Genomic DNA, 21,873 nt, shown 5'->3' on the forward strand with positions numbered 1-21,873 from the left:
AAATGTTGGGAAATAAAGGAGTACTCTGATGGACAATTGCACAACATATTAGTAACAATGAGACTGTTGGTAGCTCTGTTACTTGAAAAAACCTTTAGGGGAACAGACTGCTGTAAATAGGTGTTTCATCTAATTATATATGACCAGCTTGCAGAAGGAATTGGATTCCAGGCCTCCTAGTTATACTGTTTACAACGCATGACCGGTGTACCTGCTGCTTCGCTGTCTTCTGCAGTGATTTGTTAGGTACAATGTTTCCTTTGTTGCATCAGCAGCACATGTGACAGAAGGGTTGATCGCTCTTTTATTTCCCAGGTGGGGGTGTTTGTATTTGCTCACTGACTTGAGCAAATACGATCAACCTGAAATTTCTAACTGTCAGCCTTTAAAGGGACAAATTGACTTTGGCTTGAGGTAAAGCCATTCATGTAGGTCCTGGCTCTCTAGCCCACGGGTGGCCAACCTCTGGCTCCGGAGCCACATGCAGCTCTTCAGAAGAAGTTAATATGCGGCTCCTTGCATAGGCACCGACTCCAGGGCTGGAGCTACAAGCGCCAACTTTCCAGTGTACCGGGGGGTGCTCACTGCTCAACCCCTGGCTCTGCCACAGGCTTTGCCCCCACTCCACTCCACCCCTTCCCACCCCCTCCCCGAGCCTGTCGTGCCTTCGCTCCTCTCCCCCCAGAGCCTCCTGGATGCCACAAAACAGCCGATAATCTGTGATCGGCAGGGTGCTGAGAGGGAGCTGATGGGAGGCTGCTGATGAATTACTGTGGCTCTTTGGCAATGTACATTGGTAAATTCTGGCTCCTTCTCAGGCTCAGGTCAGCCTCTCCTGCTCTAAGGCCTTCCAGTGAGCACTTGTGCTGTGTCCTTGCCTGTATTTTACAATAATTCCTCACTTAACGTTGTAGTTCTGTTCCTGAAAAATGCAACTTTACACAAAACGATGTTAAGCGAATTCAATTTCCGCATAAGAATTAATGTAAATGGGGAGGGGGGGGGGGTTAGGTTCCAGGGAGAGGGAGGGAGAGATTTTTTTGTCTGGCAAAAAAAAAAAATCAGATATAGATATTTTAAAAAATAACACACACAAACAATTTAATACTGTACGCAGCGATGATGATTGTGAAGCTTGGTTGAGGTGGTGGAGTCAGAGGGTGGGATGTTTTCCAGGGAATGCCTTCCTGCTAAATGATTAACTAGCAATTGGCTGGCCCTCAAGGGTTAACTCATTGTTAATGTAGCCTCACACTCCACAAGGCACATGAATGGAGGGAGGGGAGACAACATGGCAGACAGAGATGTGCATTTCCCCTTTAAGTAGGCTGACACCACTCTTAAGTACACTACCTTGTTAAGTTAATCAGCAAGCTGAGACCCAGCAGCTGCTGCCAGGAAGCTCCCTCTGTTCTCAGCCCTGTCATGTGTCCCCCCTGCTCTATGGAGATGGGGTAAGCAGGGGGAAGGGGGACACCCTGACATTAGCTCTCCTCCCCAAGCAAGCAGGAGGCTCGGGGAGCAGCTCCAAGGCAGAGGGCAGGAGCAGCACATGGCAGTGAGGGGGGATAGCTGAACTGCCAGCAATTGATAGCTTGCTGAGCAGCTGCTGCACAGGGAACTTAGGGGAGTGGGGGGGCGGCGGCTGCTGGTCCACCCTGGTTCCAAGCCCCCACCAGCTAGCTGCAATGGGATGCTCTTACTGCAAGCAGTGGACAAAGCAGGCAGCTGCCCTATGATGTTAAAGGGAGCATTGCACAACTTTAAATGAGCATGTTCCCTAATTAATCAGCAACATAACGTTAACCAGGATGACTTTAAGTGAGGAGTTACTGTACAGATTCCCATGCTGACCCAGGATGGTGGGTTGTGCTTTTGATGTGGTGTTGAGTGTCTGTCCTGTTTACCATGTTCAAATGCTAACTTGGTAGCTCTTCAAAAAGTCTCAGGGCATTTTCAGCCTGACCACCGACCACTTTACCTAGCATATTCTTCCCTAAGTTGGATCCCTCTCCAGGTTTTTTGCTAAAACTGTAGTTGGTATCACATTCTAGAATGTCTTGGGTTTTTGTTTTGGTTTTTTTAGTGAACTTGGCCGTTCTAATGAGGGTGCATTAAACTCTTCAATCGTAGAACTACATTGTACTTTGACTGTTTAAAATGTTATGTATGGATGCCAACTTTTTTTTTTTTTTTTAGAATACGAGTACTGATAAGTTTTTCCTGCAAGGTGTCAGTGTCACCACAACTTTGCCTTCTGAAGCTAAAGGTAAAAGGATTTTTGTTAAAGTCATAGACTAGCTCTATAAATATTAAGGGAGCCTTGATATGTGCACACAAATACTGAGGGCGAAGTGCGGGGGTAGGGGGGAATGTGTGTGTTCTGTTTTAACGACTTGAATTTTCTTAAGCCTTTGCAGCTTCGGTTTTTCAGATGTATTTTATGCTGCTTTTTGTTGCACAGAACCAAAGTTTGAAGCTGTTAACAACAGCATGAGTGAGCTGAAAGCTACAGTGGGGAACTCCTATAAGTGTAATGCAGAGGAGAAACTTTGGGTCTCAGCCGGTGCCTTTGTCAACTTATTCGATGTTTGGGTCCAGGTTTTCAAGATCGAGGGAAACCAGTTTGGAGCAGGTAAAAAACTGCATACATCTACACTTTAAAGTGTTGTTAAAGGTTTTACTGAACTTGCATGTTTTACTGATTTTAAGCATATTTTTTCCAGAATCTAGTCTTTGGAGTTAGTAGCCAGTTGAGTAAATTCAGCTTGGTCTAAGCTCCTATTCACAGCATGCCTCATTACAACTGTGATTCAGACCAACAAGTACAGCTAGCTGAGTGTCTGGATTAAGGCTAGTGCATTACGTGTAAATAAATGCAAATTTCTTGAAATAGCGCATATAAAGACAGAAGCGCACAATTGTGCACAGAAAAGTTTGTTTAGAAGATCTATAATTAGACTTCCACACCAGTGTTCTCTTGGGCAATCATACCAAAGGAACAAAGATCTGAAGCTGAGTTCCCAACTGGTTAAATCATCTCCATGGTTATAGTCACAAGGGAAGGTGTTAGGTGAGAGTTGTGTTTTGGGTAGCTAGGAAGGAGAGGCTACTTGTGGCCTTGTGTAGTATTGGCTGTCTTAATTGTGGGAAACTTATACATATAAATCCACTATTACACTGTGTACAACATGTGATTTACTGCACAATCAATACTGTTTATCAAAAGGGTACAACACAACAAGCTGTTCGTTACTGATCTTGAAAAGCAAGCTGACTTACAGTGGCTATGGTAAGGGAGCTCCTTCCATTGTTGCTGGCAGGCTAGAAGTTAACTAGCTCAAGTTTAGGATTTATCTATATGCTAGGAGTAGAATCTTCCAACATGAAATCAGAGTTTGGTACCTTTCCTGTCAATGGACCAGTGCCTAATGTGAATTTTTTTCATCTACAGTGGAAGAATGTCAGCTGGATGAAAACAACATGGTGATCCCTATAATTGTTGGCGCAGCCCTTGCTGGACTTGTCCTGATTGTCTTGATTGCTTATTTGATTGGCAGAAAGAGAAGCCATGCTGGATATCAAACAATCTAATGACTTACACTTAAATGAATCCAGGGGTTGATAAAGAGCAGTTGCAAGAAGTGGATAAATTAATTTCCCCTAAACTGAGATTCCTTATTATAAGGGAGCACAGTCTTTCTTACAAAATGCTTCTTGTTAAATTCTGCTTCATTAAATGTGAATCCATCTTGCAGCATTTAACTATGCATGAAGGAATAACCTCTCAAATTCTGGTGTTTAATTTTGCTAACTGGTTAAATATTTAACTCCCTAAGAGTGCTTTTCTGAATTGGCATGAATTTAATGTCAGTTAGAAATATTCCAGACTGGGGTGTAGCTAATTCATTCACTCAGATTTAAGTCTAACAAAGGGAAGTTTTCACTGTTGGTACTACTACCCTACTGTGATGAAGTTAGTAATTCTGCTGATACCTTTTAAAGTAAGTAATGACTGACCAATCAAAATCTAAAAATTAATTCCCCTGCCCACCTCCCCCCATCTGTGTTTTACTAAGCTTTAAACACAGCATATGTGGCATCTGCAGGGTATGAACAATGCAATACTCAAATGTTCTAGGAACTCATATTTACAATTGGGCAATTCCATATTTGATGCTCTGCCAGCTTAAGAGCTGGCCCTTTTTAAAATATAAAATGGGTTTGGTTTTTTTTTGTAAAGTGAATTTCAGTCTCTTCTGGTGGATGTTGCAGTGCAATCCTGTTACTGCAGATATGTACAAGATCAATTTAATCTGCTGACTCTCTTGCTTAAACTTGGCTGGGGTTGTACACTTTAAGGATTTGTTATGTATGCATTGCCTATAACAATGCTAATAAAGACACGTTTTTCTGTAGAGTGTCCAGTACCTTTCTACATAACATTGCTCTTGCTTTTTTTTAAAAAATATTTCTGATCAAATAGTGAAGCTGCATATACTCCTTCCTCCTCACTTGAAAATAATCAGGGTAGGTGTACTCCTCCTTTTAATCAGAGATATACACCATGGGTTGGCATGGGCTTCTGCACAGGTTAGAGATGTTTGTACATATCCAAGGTCACTGCCAGGCTTGTGATGCTATATCTTCACTGACACTTCTAGCTGCACTAGCTAGAACAAAACTAGGGCAGGTATACCTACTCATGCTGTTTGCAGTGTACCCATCAGGTTTACACTAACTAAAGTGTTCTAAGTAACATTGAAATGACTGGATTACTATTTCAAGGAGTAGTATAGCATTATAGGGAGTCTGGGAATAGCTTGACTTTCTACATTTTTCTCTGGCAGGAAGATGGCCAGACCTCTTTAAGAGGAGATGCATCCACTGGGTGGGGGAATCCTTTGCCATTTTGGAAGGGCTGGTCATTTGTGGCAGATCAGAGCTAGTTTTATCACAGACCTGCCAAAACTTTCCATTTCTTCTCCTACTGAGGGGCATAAAATCCTCTAATTGTGCAGGCCCATCCCTCTTTCAGGGGAGTCTGACTCCTGCAGCAGTTGCTGAGGTGTTGCAACACAATTCTCCCTTGGTCCTTTTTTTTAAATAGGAGTTGGAAGCTGTTTGTTCTTCCCCAGTTCAAGGGTGTGTTGGGACAAATTAGTAACACTTTTATAAGTGTAAATGAAGTCTGAAAGATATGGTCTGGGCTACTGAGGTGGTGTGGCCATAGACTTCACAGTTCAGCAAAATAGTTGGAAGAAGCAGAAATCTGACAGTCTCTACTGCACCAGTGATGCATCTTGCAAAGGAAGCTAGGACTGTGGATTGCTGAGCAAAGGGTCTGTTTCTCATGCACTACCCTGCCACCATTTGTCATCAACCTGGTCAACTGCCCACCTGTATTAGGCGCTCAGAACCAGCACTCCACCCCACCAGTGTAAAGCTTCTGGTTTACAGTTTAATACACTCAGGAAGCCCATTGTAGAATCCTGTGCAAAGCATCTGTGTTTATATGCAAAAAGAAGAGGAGGATTTGTGGCACCTTCGAGACTAACAAATTTATTTGAGCATAAGCTTTTGCAGGCTACAGCTCACTTCATCAGATGCATGCTGTGGAAAATACAATAGGGAGATTTTATATACACCAAGAACATGGAATGACAGGTGTTACCATACACACTGTAACAAGACTGATCAGGTAAGGTGAGCTATTACCAGCAGGAAAGCAGGGGGCAAGAAAGCCTTTTGTTGTTGAAGAATTGCCACTTTTAGGTCTAATCAATCCAGACCACACCATGTGATCTATTGTCTACAGCCAAGCTCTACCCTACAACTGCATTTGCTCTAACCCCTCAGACAGAGACAAACACCTACAAGATCTCTATCAAGCATTCTTACAACTACAATATGCACCTGCTGAAGTGAAGAAACAGATTAACAGAGCCAGAAGAGTACCCAGAAGTTACCTACTACAGGACAGGCCCAACAGAACACCACTAGCCATCACCTTCAGCCCCCCAACTAAAACCTCTCCAGTAGATCAAGGACCTACAACCTATCCTGAAGGATGACCCATCACTCACAGATCTTGGGAGACAGGCTAGTCCTGGCTTACAGACATCCCCCCAACCTGAAGCAAATACTCACCTGTAACCACACCACACAACAAAAACACTAACCCAGGAACCTATCCTTGCAATAAAGCCCATTGCCAACTGTGTCCACATCTCTTCAGGGGACACCATCATAGGGCCTAATCACATCAGCCACACTATCAGAAGCTCATTCACCCACACATCTACCAATGTGATATATGCCATCATGTGCTAGCAATGCCCCTCTGCCAAACTGGACAGTCTACATAAAAGAATAAATGGACATAAATCAGACGTCAAGAATAACATTCAATCTCTTTGGTCACTTGATTACAGACCTAAAAGTGGCAATTCTTCAACAAAAAAACTTCAAAAACAGACTCCAGTGAGAGACTGCTGAATTGGAATTAATTTGCAAACTGGATACAATTAACTTAGACTGGGAGTGGATGTGTCATTACACAAAGTAAAACTATTTCCCCATGTTTATTCCCCCTTCTCCTCCCCCTGCCCCCATTCCTCACATGTTGTCAACTGCTGGAAATGGCCCACCTTGATTACCAGTACAAAAGGTTTTTTCCTGCCCCCTGCTGGTAATAGCTCACCTTACCTGATCAGTCTTGTTACAGTGTGTATGGTAACACCCATTGTTTCATGTTCTGTGCATATAAAATCTCCCCATTGTATTTTCCACTGCATGCAGCCGGTGAAGTGAGCTGTCGCTCACAAAAGCTTATGCTCAAATACATTTGTTAGGCTCTAAGGTGCCAAGTACTCCTTTTCTTTTTGTGGATACAGATTAGCACAGCTGCTACTCTGAAGCCTGTGTTTATATGCTTTACCCACTAACATCATTGCTCTTATATTTAATAGGTAAAGCAGATTGATTGACCCCTCTTAAGCATTACCACTTAGTGTTCCCTAGGGCAGGGCCAAGGCAGAATACTGAAGACTCAAACCTGCCAGCACATGGTGGATAGAGGCTTTCCCCCATACAGCCATTTCATGGTCACTTCAGAATATATTTACTGTATACATCATCATGAACAGACAGAGCTAAAAGTCAAAGCAATACTGTAAGAGAAACAGGCAAAATAATTGGAGAACTCTGTTCCAAGTAAGCATTACAGTTAATGCAGTGGCAAATGACAATCTGGAACACTTGTGGCACCTTAGAGACTAACCAATTTATTTGAGCATGAGCTTTCATGAGCTACAGCTCACTTCATCGGATGCATACTGTGGAAACTGCAGCAGACTTTATATATACACAGAGAATATGAAACAATACCTCCTCCCACCCCACTGTCCTGCTGGTAATAGCTTATCTAAAGTAATCATCAGGTTAGGCCATTTCCAGAACAAATCCAGGTTTTCTCACCCTCCACCCCCCCCACACAAATTCACTCTCCTGCTGGTGATAGCCCATCCAAAGTGACAACTCTTTACACAATGTGCATGATAATCAAGTTAGGCCATTTCCTGCACAAATCCAGGTTCTCTCACTCCCTCACCCCCCTCCAAAAACCCACCCCCATACACACACAAACTCACTCTCCTGCTGGTAATAGCTCATCCAAACTGACCACTCTCCAAGTTTAAATCCAAGTTAAACCAGAACATCTGGGGGCGGGGGGGGGTAGGAAAAAACAAGAGGAAATAGGCTACCTTGCATAATGACTTAGCCACTCCCAGTCTCTATTTAAGCCTAAATTAATAGTATCCAATTTGCAAATGAATTCCAATTCAGCAGTTTCTCGCTGGAGTCTGGATTTGAAGTTTTTTTGTTTTAAGATAGCGACCTTCATGTCTGTGATTGCGTGACCAGAGAGATTGAAGTGTTCTCCGACTGGTTTATGAATGTTATAATTCTTGACATCTGATTTGTGTCCATTTATTCTTTTACGTAGAGACTGTCCAGTTTGACCAATGTACATGGCAGAGGGGCATTGCTGGCACATGATGGCATATATCACATTGGTGGATGTGCAGGTGAACGAGCCTCTGATAGTGTCCCCTGAATAGATATGTGGGCACAATTGGCAACGGGCTTTGTTGCAAGGATAAGTTCCTGGGTTAGTGGTTCTGTTGTGTGGTATGTGGTTGTTGGTGAGTATTTGCTTCAGGTTGCGGGGCTGTCTGTAGGCAAGGACTGGCCTGTTTCCTGAGGAAACTTCAATCCATCGGTGATCTTCCTGATAACACCATCCTGGCCACTATGGATGTAGAAGCCCTCTACACCAACATTCCACACAAAGATGGACTACAAGCCGTCAGGAACACTATCCCCGATAATGTCACGGCTAACCTGGTGGCTGAACTTTGTGACTTTGTCCTTACCCATAACTATTTCACATTTGGGGACAATGTATACCTTCAGATCAGCGGCACTGCTATGGGTACCCGCATGGCCCCACAGTATGCCAACATTTTTATGGCTGATTTAGAACAACGCTTCCTCAGCTCTCGTCCCCTAAAGCCCCTACTCTACTTGCGCTATATTGATGACATTTTCATCATCTGGACCCATGGAAAAGAAGCCCTTGAGGAATTCCACCATGATTTCAACAATTTCCATCCCACCACCAACCTCAGCCTGGTCCAGTCCACACAAGAGATCCACTTCCTGGACACTACAGTGCTAATAAACGATGGTCACATAACCACCACCCTATACCGGAAACCTACTGACCGCTATTCCTACCTGCATGCCTCCAGCTTTCACCCTGACCACACCACACGATCCATCGTCTACAGCCAAGCTCTGCGATACAACCGCATTTGCTCCAACCCCTCAGACAGAGACAAACACCTACAAGATCTCTGTCAAGCTTTCTTACAACTACAATACCCACCTGCAGAAGTAAAGAAACAGATTGATAGAGCCAGAAGAGTTCCCAGAAGTTACCTACTACAGACAGCCCCGCAACCTGAAGCAAATACTCACCAACAACCACATACCACACAACAGAACCACTAACCCAGGAACTTATCCTTGCAACAAAGCCCGTTGCCAATTGTGCCCACATATCTATTCAGGGGACACCATCACAGGGCCTAATAACATCAGCCACACTATCAGAGGCTCGTTCACCTGCACATCCACCAATGTGATTTATGCCATCATGTGCCAGCAATGCCCCTCTGCCATGTACATTGGTCAAACTGGACAGTCTCTACGTAAAAGAATAAATGGACACAAATCAGATGTCAAGAATTATAACATTCATAAACCAGTCGGAGAACACTTCAATCTCTCTGGTCACGCAATCACAGACATGAAGGTCGCTATCTTAAAACAAAAAAACTTCAAATCCAGACTCCAGCGAGAAACTGCTGAATTGGAATTCATTTGCAAATTGGATACTATTAATTTAGGCTTAAATAGAGACTGGGAGTGGCTAAGTCATTATGCAAGGTAGCCTATTTCCTCTTGTTTTTTCCTACCCCCCCCCCCGCCCCCAGATGTTCTGGTTTAACTTGGATTTAAACTTGGAGAGTGGTCAGTTTGGATGAGCTATTACCAGCAGGAGAGTGAGTTTGTGTGTGTATGGGGGTGGGTTTTTGGAGGGGGGTGAGGGAGTGAGAGAACCTGGATTTGTGCAGGAAATGGCCTAACTTGATTATCATGCACATTGTGTAAAGAGTTGTCACTTTGGATGGGCTATCACCAGCAGGAGAGTGAATTTGTGTGGGGGGGGTGGAGGGTGAGAAAACCTGGATTTGTGCTGGAAATGGCCTAACCTGATGATTACTTTAGATAAGCTATTACCAGCAGGACAGTGGGGTGGGAGGAGGTATTGTTTCATATTCTCTGTGTATATATAAAGTCTGCTGCAGTTTCCACAGTATGCATCCGATGAAGTGAGCTGTGGCTCACGAAAGCTCATGCTCAAATAAATTGGTTAGTCTCTAATGTGCCACAAGTACTCCTTTTCTTTTTGCGAATACAGACTAACACGGCTGTTACTCTGAAATCTGGAACAGACTCAGCCCAGAAAAACATCCTTCAGTTCAGAGCAGAGGGATCAATGAGTAACACTACTGTCTGGGGCGGGAGCAAGGACAAGCCTACACCTTCTTGAAAAGGGCATAAGCACTCCCAGGGAAGAAAAGGTAAGTAACATCAAAAGGAAAAGTATCAAGAAAATAAGATTTTTGCAGCTCTGGCATAGGTTCAAAAGCAGCAGTGAGGCCTGTTGCTTAGGAAATACACATTTAGCTCTAGCCTGAGAAAGTACTGTCAATGCATCTAGGAAGGAAGGAAACTTGCTATTTAGTACATCCTGTTAATTACTGGGTAGAACACAGTTAAAGCTTGAAGTCCATTGAGCCACCAATCACCTGCTGAGAATACAATGGGACCTGTATTGTTTTAGAAGAGTTAGCAAGGTGGGCAGGGAGACTCCTCTAAGTTGCCTACACTGCTCTGATGCCAAGCCTTACAAACAGCCCACAATAACAACCTCTCCTACTTTGCTCCCTAGCATCAGTCCATCCGAAACCTGAGATGTTTGAGCTCACACTAACCACATACAACTTTGAAGTACTTACACCTTATATATGGTAATGACGCTGCTGCTTCACTCTTAATGAGCTGATCCATAGTCTGTCAAATACAGTAAAAGGAAGTTCTTCAAGTGATGGTCCCTCTATGTAATCCAATCACCAGTGCACCCTGGACCAGAGGTGGAAGGCTTTCCTAGCAGTGTCCATTGACCCAGCCATGCCTCTTCTGTTCCCTCTTACCACTGCAAGGCCTGAGTCAGAACCCCTGTGCCTTCATGCTCTTAGCCTTTTCACTAAGGGCATGTCTATGCTACAAGCTCAAGTCAATTATGTTAGGTCAACTTACAGCCACTGCAGTAATTACTGGGGTGGCATGTCCACACTAAGCTCCTGTCAGTGCTGTGCATCCTCACCAGTAGCACTTCCACTGACTTAAGAAGGGCAGCGTGTCAGAGGGGACTGAGGACCTGAGCTCGCTATCCCACGGGCTCCAAGCTTAGGAGTCAGTGCAGCCAAGGTCCCAGTAGGAACCAGAGCCTGGGCAGCAGCCTGGCTCCGAGCAGAGCACCTGGGGGCAGTTGAGCTCTCGCTGGAACCTCCCACCTTCCCCAGGGTGACAGCTCAGCCTGTGAAATTGACAAGAATGACAATTGATGGAAGCCACCTTGAGCGTCTACACGGACACTGCATCACCCTAACTACACCGCCATAAGCCCTATGCCCCTCCTGGACGTGGAGTTATTATGGCACTGTAATAGGGAACTTACATCCACAGGAGCAAGGCTTGAGATAAGCTGCCTTAGGTGGACTTGACTCAATAGCGTAGACCAGGCCTAAGAGAGTAATCTATTCCCTTGTGTCTAGTTTCTTGTTTGGGATTTTTTCAGCATAGTTAGTGTATATAGTACATGGAGTTAGTTGCTAATCAGAGATAGTTTGTCCCAATTGGGACTATGCCCCACATTCCAGGGTTTAAAACCTGTGTTTTGTGCCTGTGCTCATTCTCCATGAGCAATGAGCCCCAGAGCTGCCAGTATTGCCTCAGGGAAGCTCATATCACCAGTCACTGTGCAATATGTACATCTTTCCTGCCCCAGATGTGGGAGGCACAGGAACGTCATCTCAGGATATCTCCTAGATGAAGCCACAGGATCACCTGCACACACTGACCTGGGACCGTGAGAATCACCACTGCAGCATCCGTCACTGCCGGTAAGGTTCCTCCCACACCCTGGATTTGGCCCCACTGGCACCCCCAGACAAGCCTGCTTTGCAACACTGAGCCACAGTGACGGACCTACGCCACAACCCTTGCAGTGCGATCTGCTGTTCTCTCCCTCCTCAGATGTATGGTGGCCTGCACCTACATGACACTGCACTGCCTCCAACCGTGGTTCCTCTCCCTTTACAGACACCACATGGACCATCTGAAAGCAAGTCATCACCCAAACAACTCTGGCTTCCCTCACATGGTGAACTGACCCCTCCAAAGTTATGGTCAGCACCCCATTCACCTCCCCCATCCTGCAAGGGAAGTGTCTGTTGTGATGGCCTGCAGGATGGGGGAGCTACCCAGACCATCACACAGCACAGGGCATCTGTACACTGCGAGAGGCTGAAATCCACATAAATGTCCTTGAAGTGTGGGCAGTTCATTTAGCATACCAGGCTTTTCTTCCTCTGATCCAATCTCAGCACTGTCAGCTACTCTCAGACACTATCGCAGCGATCGTCCACATGAAGCCATCCTTTGAGACACTGGCAACATGCTCCCTCTCCCATCTAAAGGTAAAGTTCTTAGTAGCCATACCTCCGCTGGACAGGCCAGCAAACTAGCAGCCATGATGGTTGCCCCCCACACACAAACACCATATTCCACAAGGATAAAGTTTCTTTATGGCTTCACTCTAAGTTCCTCCCAAAGTTGGTGTCAGAGTTCCACCTCAGTCAGTCTGTTCACCTCCCTGTGTTCTGTCCCAAACCGCACACCTCCCATGTGCACAGGAGCCTTCACTCCCTCACTGTCCATCATGCACTAGCATTCTACCTCCACAGGACCCGTGCCTTTCGAGCATCCATGAAACTCCTTGTAGCCATTGCCAACTGGTCCAAGGGCCAAGCCCTCTCTTCCCAATGAATCTCCAAATGGGTCTCCAGGTGCATCCAGGAATGCTACACGCTATCCAACATGTCACCGCCTGAGTTATAGCACACACTACGCGATGGCAAGCAGCCACATCTGCATGCCTAGCAGACATCTCATGGCAAAAGATCTGTCATGCAGCAACATGGAGCTCAGTTCACACCTTCACATCCCACTACACCATCACCCAAAGGGCGGCTGAGGACCCTACAGTGGGCCGTGCCGTACTGCATCTCCTCTTGCATCCTCACATCCACCTCCACGCTGATTACTGCTCACTACTCACCCATGACTGGAATACATATAGGGACCATCACTCAAAGAGGAGGAAATTACTTACCTTTAACTGAAAGTTCTTCAAGAGGTGTGGTCCCTATTTGTATGCCAGTACCCACCCACCCTCCATCCCCTCTGCTGCGGACAGCACTACTCAGTGGTAAGAGGGTCACTGGAGAGGCATCGGCCTGCACAGGCTATTATAATTTCGTCTAGGAGCACAAGGCTATGCACGATGCATGTTCAGGTCAATGTTCAGGCACTGCTAGGAAAGGACACCTACGACTGGAATACAGACAGGGACCACACATCTCGAAGAACCTCCAGTTACAGGTAAGTAACCTCCTCTTCTATCCTGAGGGCAGAGGAGAGTAGGCTGAGCAGAGGCTGCAGCAGGAAAGCGGAGAGCCAGGCATATAGGACTGACCAGTTGCTGACAAGGAATCAGCAGTTACCACATCAGGAAGTGTGGGCTAACTGCACATGTGGAGGGCAGGATGAGACTGCAGGTGGACTGGCAGGCTAGAGGACTGATGACTGGCAGGCACTAAGTCTAGGAAACCCCATGTGCTATGGTTACTTTTCTGCCCCTCTCCTGGACTGGCCCCAGGGGGTGGCTTAGGAACAGTCAGGCTGATCTTTTATAATAGTGTTTAAAGAAAGGTGCATCTAGCTTAATGGCAGCCCTGCTAAAACACTCCTGCTGCTTCCTCAGAGCATTGACAGAGATGCACCCAGGCCTACAGTTCATTGCTTAAAACAGCTGCAGCACTTGTCTCCAAGCTTGTGGCGGACAGCACCATACCACACACTGAGGGGGTGACCATTGTAACAGCTCAGTTACAGCAGCACACGCATGACAATTCCTGATTTTACTGTGATTCATCCCCCTACCTTATCCCTCTCTAGCTCCAGAAAGGTGATGTAACCTACCCCTACAAAGACCTAGAGGAAGGACAGCACCAGGGTTGAGTGCAGGCTGCTATTCCTTCCCTGTGTCTTATTCTTGAGTTCAGACATTCAATCTCTATGCCTGCCTGTGTGCTCCTGTCCTTCACTCCCACACTTTCCTCTCTTATTTGTTCAGCCCCCTTACCCACTCTTCTACCCTTCACTCCCCTCCCACTTTGTCTCAACCATACAGAAACATCTTGTAACAAAAGAACATGCTGCAAACCAACAGTAACTCCACTGTTTTATAACTGCAACCCCCATTTCTCCTCCCTCCCTTTCCTTCCACTCTTCGGAGTAGAGGGCATGCCTATTTGTCTAAAGTACCTACGAAATTGCTGAGAGCTATATAAATAATGGTAACGTCTGGTGAAAATATCAGGCCACCACTCCATTGGTATGTATTGGTGCTAGACTATTTCAGTTTTTTAAATGCTTCTAGGAAGCAGCCACCACATTGCAGGCCAGCACCAGGGAAGAGTGAGAAAAGAGAAAGGAAGGTAGTCGAGAGGGAAGCAGAGAGCAGATCTGTAATGGCAAGTACAGGGAAGAGAAGCAGCTAAGAGCAGTTCATAGTTAGGGAAGACTGAGATAGTGGGGTTGTTCATTTTCTGAGGTGGTCTGTCACTGCCAGACCCTGGGAGTCAGATACCAAGGTACATATAGCAACACTGAACTCTGTAAAACAGATTTCGACAAATAAATATAATTTATTTTGTACAAATGGCTGTGGTTTCATGAATAATATACAGAATTGTATATACAGCTCTATCCAGCTATTTACTCAGACATTACAAAATGCCCTGAAGAGAAACAAGAGTAGTGACTTTTTAAAGACGTCGCCCACATTGGTCACATTTTACTCAGATAATATTCTCAACCATTTGTAAAAGGTTCAAGTTACCAGATTACTGACAGCATACAAAACGTTTACAACACTTACTTGAAAGGCAGGAAAAATTGGTCAAGTGTCAATTGACACTCATGGAAAGTTTAGAAATTGTGCTTCCGTCAGTGCAGTTAAAGTAGAGGAATGTGTCAATTTCTGTGGTAACTGACCATCTGTTTAAATATTGTTGGTTGATCCCTGAGCAACCAGCTTTGCTCTACAAGTCTCTCGAAGTTTGTTAACTGTTGCCATGGACAAGCTTCCAGGTTCTGTAAATATTTTCTAAAACAAAGAATTGTTAGTTAAAAACATGATCCCAGACAAAAATGTATGAAAGTCTTCCTAGATTTCACCTACAGATGAAAGGAGCACTAATGAAATGCTTAAGTCCCTACTGTAAATTTCAGCACATGGCACTGTTTAAGACTCTTCAGCCACAGATCAGAGTGCTTTCATCAGGTGGGTAAGTATTATCAGCTACAGTGTTGGGAACAGAACTTAAAGTCTCCTGACTCCAAACCACGCAGTTATCCAGAGGGTCTTAATTAGTGGCAATATTCAAGGTAAGTGTGAAAATAAAGTTCCAAACGATGTAGTGAATTCTGAGATATGTTCCGTAGTAAGCCGATACGCCAACTGAAACCATATTATGTTGTCCTTAATTTTACACGCTGTAATTCTGCCATTCGCTATAAAGTTTCTCAATGGCTCTATGAGTAGCAGCTCAGTACTGAACATAGACGTGTCTGGCTGGAAGGGACCTCAAGAGGTCCACAAGTTCCACCTCCTGCACTGAGGCTGAACCAAATAAACCTAGACCATCCAGGACAGGTGTTTGTCCAACCTATTTTAAAAAACCTCCAGTGATGACAGATTTCTTGAAAGATTAATCCAGAGTTTAACTACCTTACAGTTAGGAAAAACTTTCCAATATCTAACCTAGATCTCTCTTGCTGCAGATTAAGCCCATTACTTCTTGTCCTAACTTCAGTGGACATGGAGAGCAATTGATCAATGTCCTCTTTATAATAGCTCTTAACATATTTGAAGACTTATCAGGATCCCCTTCAGTCTTTTCTCAAGATTAAACATGCTCAGATTTTCTAAATCTTTTATTGTTTTTGTTGCTCTCCTCTGGACTATCTCCAATTTGTTCATTTCATGCTTTGTGTGTATAAAAAGATCTTCTATACTTTCCACAGTATGCATCCGATGAAGTGAGCTGTAGCTCACAAAAGCTTAAGCTCAAATAAATTGGTTAGTCTCTAAGGTGCCACAAGTACTCCTCATCTCTCCTAAAGTGTGGCACCCAGAACGGGACACAGTACTCCAGCTGAGGCCTCATCAGGGCCAAGTAGAGTGGGACAATTACTTCCCATGTTTTACATACAACACTCATGAATGATATTAGCCTTTTTCACAACTGTAGCACATTGTGATCCACTATAATGCCCAGGTCCTTTTCAGCAGTATTACTGCCAAAGCAATTATTCCCCAATTGGTAGCTGTGCATTTGATTTTTGAACACGTATCTAAATTCACCAAAGCCAAACTGTAAATAAAACCAAATCCATTTTATGTGAAAAATAAACAGTAATCTGGGCTCCATGGTTCCATTGAGATCTTTTCACTATGTTGTTTCTACCCCATTTTTACTATAAAACACCTGTACATTTACTCCTCCCCTAAACTATACTTTTAGGGAAGTGTTATGCAAAGACAGTGTTACAGAAGGGACATAACATGATTCTAGACAGAAATATTTCAGATGCTAGCAAACATACACAATAGTTGTTGCTTCAACTGCATTGTGACCTCTGAAGACATAGTAGTCAAACATGAGATGGCTTAAACATAAATATCAAAAATTGTGTCTCATAGCCCACATCAGCCTTCTAATTGTTCAAACAGGTCATTTATAAGCGTGCCACAGATGAGACACTGTATTCCTTTAGGAACAGTTCTCTGTTTTGAATAGGGAGAAGGAAAAATGAGATGCCCACAGAACTGAGCTATGAACTCTAAGTAAACTTTAAAAACCATGCTGCAAGTTTTGTTCAGCGCCATGGTGAGGAAGTTTGTATGGCATTATACCTCAAAATAAAAGAACAGTTACTCTTCTGCAGTAACTGTTGTTCTTTGAGATGTGTTCTGCATGTATACGTTCCACTTTAGTTGTGAGCCCAACGCACACAAGTCAGAGACTTTTGCCAGCCGTACCACTAGGTGGCACAGGCGCCCCTGTTCCCCTCATGCACCCAGCCAAGAGCATAAAGGGGTGAGTTTGCCACCTCCCTCTTTGTTTCTTCCCACCACCTGTGAAATGCTGTCTGAAATAGTGGGAAAGGAGGGAGGGTTGTGGAAGGTGTATGTGCACAACACATCTCAAAGAACAACAGTTACTGTACAGGTAAGTAACCATTTTTGGTGTATTGTGCACATAGACATTCACTTTGGGAAGTTACAAAGTCACCTAAACAGCTGGTGGGATTTCAGATCATTGGAAGAGAGACTGCGGCACTAACTTGCCAAAGCTGGCACTGTCTCAGGAGGCTCAAATGATGGGATAACGTCTTGAAAAAGAGTCCAAAGACAACCATGTTGCTGATATGCAGATGCCTGTAATTACTATGTGAAGTGTACTCAGGAAGGCTGAAGAAGCAAACTGAGCTCTGGTAGAATAAGCCATTATTATTCTTCGAAGATTGCTCATATCGATTCCAATTAGGAGCGCACGTGCCACATTCACAGTCGTTGGAAAGTTTTCCGCCTAGCAGCACGCCTCGGGTCAGCTGTGGAGCCCCCTGGAATGGCGCCTCCATGGCGCTCAATATATGACCCTGCTGACCCGGCGCCTTTTCAGTTCTTTCTTACTGCCAGTGACGATCGTTGGAACTGCAGCGACTTGCATAGCAAGCTCTCCTTGTTTCTCTAGCCTTTCAGTTTAGAGTTATCCCCAGTCGAGTTAAGTTTAAGTAGTTTTCTGTTGTTACAACAGGTAGCTGTTGGAGTGGGGTTTTCCCCTCCACCCCAACCCACGGTCTCTCCTTGGGGACCTGGGGTATGCCTAAGTCCCAGGGGTTCAAACCCTGCAAGTCCTGGAACAAGCCCATGCCAACGGGGACCGCCACGACGCTTATGTAAAGTGCCTGGGGGAAGCACACCAAGCGGACAAGTGCAGGGTTTGTAAAGGGTTCCCCCCAGAACAAAAAAGGAGCGAGACTTTCACCTCAAGCAGCTACTTATGGGGCCGGCACTGAGACTGCAACCCACACCGGCGCAGCAAGACCCGGCACCGGCGCAGCAAGACCCGGCACCGGCGCAGCAAGACCCGGCACCGGCGCAGCAAGACCCGGCACCGGCGCAGCAAGACCCGGCACCGAGCTCATCGGTGCGCAGTGCCCCGGCAGCAGAGGTAGAAACAGCATCACGGAAGGACTGTGGGAGAGACCCGTGGGAACAGCCCAGCACCGGTCCCATTCCCTGGTGCAGAAGTGGCACCACAAGCAGGGAAGGAGCGGATCTCCGACTCCAAGACCCACCCCTTCGGAGCCAGCCAATGGGGTTCGTCCCAGGGAGGAGCACCCAGTGACGAGAACGTTGGTGCCAGCACCATCGACTTCAGCCCTGCAAGGGAGACAGTCAAGCCCGGTACCGTTGGACTCCCCAAACCAGGTGATTGAGGAGATGGAACTGCCGTTCGACCTAGACACCTTCCGGGCCCTTCAAAGTCTATTTGGTTTCATAGCTTTTACCTCTTCTGCATTGTAAACTGGAAACACTTACCTGCATAAAGCTGTGGCACTCTGTTACAAACGTCCCTCTGGTGATCTGCTTAAACTTATCACAAACGTCAGGGAGATTTGTGGCTTCCAAAATAAAAGCTTGGTGTTGCTTAATTAATGCTAAGGCCACACGAAAGATGATTTTTGATCCCTCATAGAACAAACAGTCCCAAATTCGGAGAACAGTCTGTAGAAGAAGAAAGCTGTTAGAAAGGTTCTCTTGCTGCTTTGTAGTCAGTAATGATTATTAAGGCATTATCAGTGGGACAATGATCTAACAAATCAGTTATCAGGCAAATCACACCTTAAACCCCTTTTTGTCCCTCCTCCAGTACACCCCTCAGGTCAGAGGACTGGCTTGCTGTACCTCACTCTGGGTGGAAACCCAGTCTAACCACTTCTAGACTGGATCTCTGAGCTGTAGCCCATTTCCCCACCTTATTAACCCAACAGGCCCAACTGGGTTTGGCACCTGTGATTCCTCCAGTAACCTGCAATAGGGATTGATTAGTGACACAAAACCAGCTTCTTCAAAACAAAGCATTATTTATTCATTCATCCAAAGGTACATAGTTCACAGAGCAAAGAGTCTATATGCATATATCCTCTTAACTAATCCTAAATCTTTCCTTGCCAGCTTTAGTAAGCTCCCCTGAGCTGGGGGAAGCAGACTGTCCTGTTCACAGCATGCTCTGTCTGTCTGTGTCTCCTTGATGCTCCCTGGGTTTTTGGTCCGGGAAGAATAAACCTTGCCAGAGTAGTGGAGCCACGCTAGGGGTATTCCCCTAATTAATGGTATCCCTATTGTTTTCTGGGGACTCTTGGTATACCTTATCATAACCCGCTATCTTTGCCATTATTTCATTTCCTGTTGGTTTCTCTCTCAGAGCTCTATGCATTCAGACAGGAGACCACTACAAAGGTAACCTGAGGGGCATATGACATTTTTAAAAAATACTGCACAAAACTCCCCTGTTCTCCACTCATGTATATTAAAATATCTTCCAGTTATACTTACCTCTACTGGAAGAATGTCAATAAACAAGCATATAAACCAGCGTGACACTATCAGAGTCCACATGACACCATGTCGATCTATTAACTCTGCCACTGCTGGAACTTTCTTTCTCACAAGTTCTCCAAGGACTTCCTGATCGGTCTTCAACCCCATCATTTCTGGGCTATAATAATCTTTAGAGGAAGAAAACAAAAATTTGTCAATAACCAGCGTGAAAACTCCATAACATTAATTTGAGAATTTATTGTAAAGTTTAAAGAAAAGGAGTACTTGTGGCACCTTAGAGACTAACAAATTTATTTGAGCATAAGCTTTCGTGAGCTACAGCTCACTTCATCGGATGCATTCAGTGGAAAATACAGTGGGGAGATTTATATACACATAGAGAACATGAAACAATGGGTGTTAACATACACACTGTAACGAGAGTGATCAGGTAAGGTGAGCTATTACCAGCAGGAGAGCGGGGGGGGATGGGGGGGGGACCTTTTGTAGTGATAATCAAGGTGGGCCATTTCCAGCAGTTGACAAGAACGTCTGAGGAACAGTGGGCAGTGGAGGGGGAGAATAAACACGGGGAAAGAGTTTTACTTTGTGTAATGACCCATCCACTCCCAGTCTCTATTCAAGCCTAAGTTACTATTTCCCCGTGTTTATCCCCCCCCCTCCACCCCCCACTGTTCCTCAGACGTTCTTGTCAACTGCTGGAAATGGCCCACCTTGATTATCACTACAAAAAGGTCCCCCCCCCGCTGGTAACAGCTCACCATAAGTGATCACTCTCTTCACAGTGTGTATGGTAACACCCACTGTTTCATGTTCTCCATGTATACAAATCTCCCCACTGTATTTTCCACTGAATGCATCCGATGAAGTGAGCTATAGCTCACGAAAGCTTATGCTCAACTAAATTGGTTAGTCTCTAAGGTGCCACAAGTACTCCTTTTCTTTTTGCGAATACAGACTAACACGGCTGCTACTCTAAAACTTGTAAAGTTTAAGGTACTGAAGTTATAAATCACTTTAACCATTTGAGCCCTGAGCACATAAGTAAATTACACTGAGGAACAAGGGTATTTGCACCCTCAGATCATCAACTGTGCCTCAGCAACCGCTGATCCCTCCACACAAAAAATTACTTCCTCCAAGTCTGGCACAACCACTCCCTATCCCAACTCCCAACAGTTCATTCCTCAGCTTTGCTAAATGTTTTTGTAATCCCAACCACAGCTGATTGCTCCCAATCCAAGCAGAAGGAGCAGTTAAAGCCAATTTCGGGGTTGGTAGCTACCCCCATCTAAACAAGAAACCTAAAAAAGCCTGTGTGAACACATGCAGACACATACATGTGTGTGTATATTACATTTAAAAGAGTTAGTGTTCATAGGTGCGGGTCTGACAAGACCTCAGTTATTAGTATTATTTACTCATGGCGCAAAACAAGCACACCAACTGGTAATGCAAGCATCTCACTGTACCTTCACTTACAACCTCATGGGATAAGAGGATTGATAGTTAAGTCCTCATGTCATTTTTGTTGGTCTCTACCAAGACTCCCAAACACACAGGACAAGTACAGAGATGGTTTAAGTGAAAATGAAACAATACGGGGGAGAAAAACCCACTAGCCTTAAATAATTTTATAACCCTACCAACCCCTAAACAGTAGATTTCCAAGTATCCTTGAGAAGCCCAGAGACAGCAGACGGTATGAGAACACAACACAAATTTCCACCTGCAGAAATCTGAATTCAAGAATAGTAAATTATAATGGAAATTTTATTATTATTATTAAGTTTAAAATGTGTGCTAGGCACTTTACAAAGACCTACCCAAACAACCTCACCCTCCCCTGCTTACAACCCAATAATATTTATCTCTACATTTTTCATATCCAACTTCCAGAGCCACTCTCATGGCACAACAAAGCACAACACAATCTTTCGGACTCTTGCCCTTTATTTGTAATCTATAATTTCTTCCTTCCCACCCAAGATTCACCTGCTTCTGCAGAAAGCTTTATCCATGTGCATTATTGCTACTATATACATCCCTTCAGCCTCCACTCTAGGATCAGTCATAGGAAAGCTCTGAGTACTGAAACAAAACAGTCAGTAAGATGTATATGGACCCCTCTGAAAATTTTGGCTGCCAGAGTGGAGTAAAAATGCAGGGTGGATAAAAATCACAGTCAAATAGCCAAT

The 21,873-nt window shown here is 44.8% G+C and overlaps 2 protein-coding genes across 11 annotated transcripts in view; one reads left to right on the forward strand and one right to left on the reverse strand.

Moving 5' to 3' along the window:
* Window positions 1-4,418, forward strand: part of LAMP1 (lysosomal associated membrane protein 1) — a 33,643-nt gene extending 29,225 nt beyond the window's left edge. The window contains exons 7-9 of the mRNA XM_077813740.1: window positions 2,200-2,269; window positions 2,465-2,635; window positions 3,455-4,418. Coding sequence (XP_077669866.1) covers window positions 2,200-2,269; window positions 2,465-2,635; window positions 3,455-3,594 — 381 coding nt within the window. The 3' untranslated portion in view covers window positions 3,595-4,418. The remainder of the gene's footprint in view (window positions 1-2,199; window positions 2,270-2,464; window positions 2,636-3,454) is intronic.
* Window positions 1-21,873, reverse strand: part of GRTP1 (growth hormone regulated TBC protein 1) — a 110,889-nt gene that overhangs the window by 41,693 nt on the left and 47,323 nt on the right. For 8 of the 10 annotated variants that reach the window (XR_013345727.1, XR_013345728.1, XR_013345726.1 and 5 more), the window contains exons 6-8: window positions 19,670-19,842; window positions 18,653-18,838; window positions 14,921-15,148 (exon numbers count right to left, since the gene is read on the reverse strand). Coding sequence is in view for 2 of the 10 variants with exons in the window: in XM_077813806.1 (XP_077669932.1) it covers window positions 15,044-15,148; window positions 18,653-18,838; window positions 19,670-19,842 (464 nt within the window). In the remaining 8 variants the exon portion in view is untranslated. Of the gene's footprint in view, window positions 1-14,667; window positions 15,149-18,652; window positions 18,839-19,669; window positions 19,843-21,873 lie in introns of those variants that run through there. The other 2 variants (XM_077813806.1, XM_077813765.1) reach the window with 1 other exon arrangement.

Source organism: Eretmochelys imbricata, chromosome 1, assembly GCF_965152235.1.
Source record: "Eretmochelys imbricata isolate rEreImb1 chromosome 1, rEreImb1.hap1, whole genome shotgun sequence".
Taxonomy (NCBI): Eukaryota; Metazoa; Chordata; order Testudines; family Cheloniidae; genus Eretmochelys; species Eretmochelys imbricata.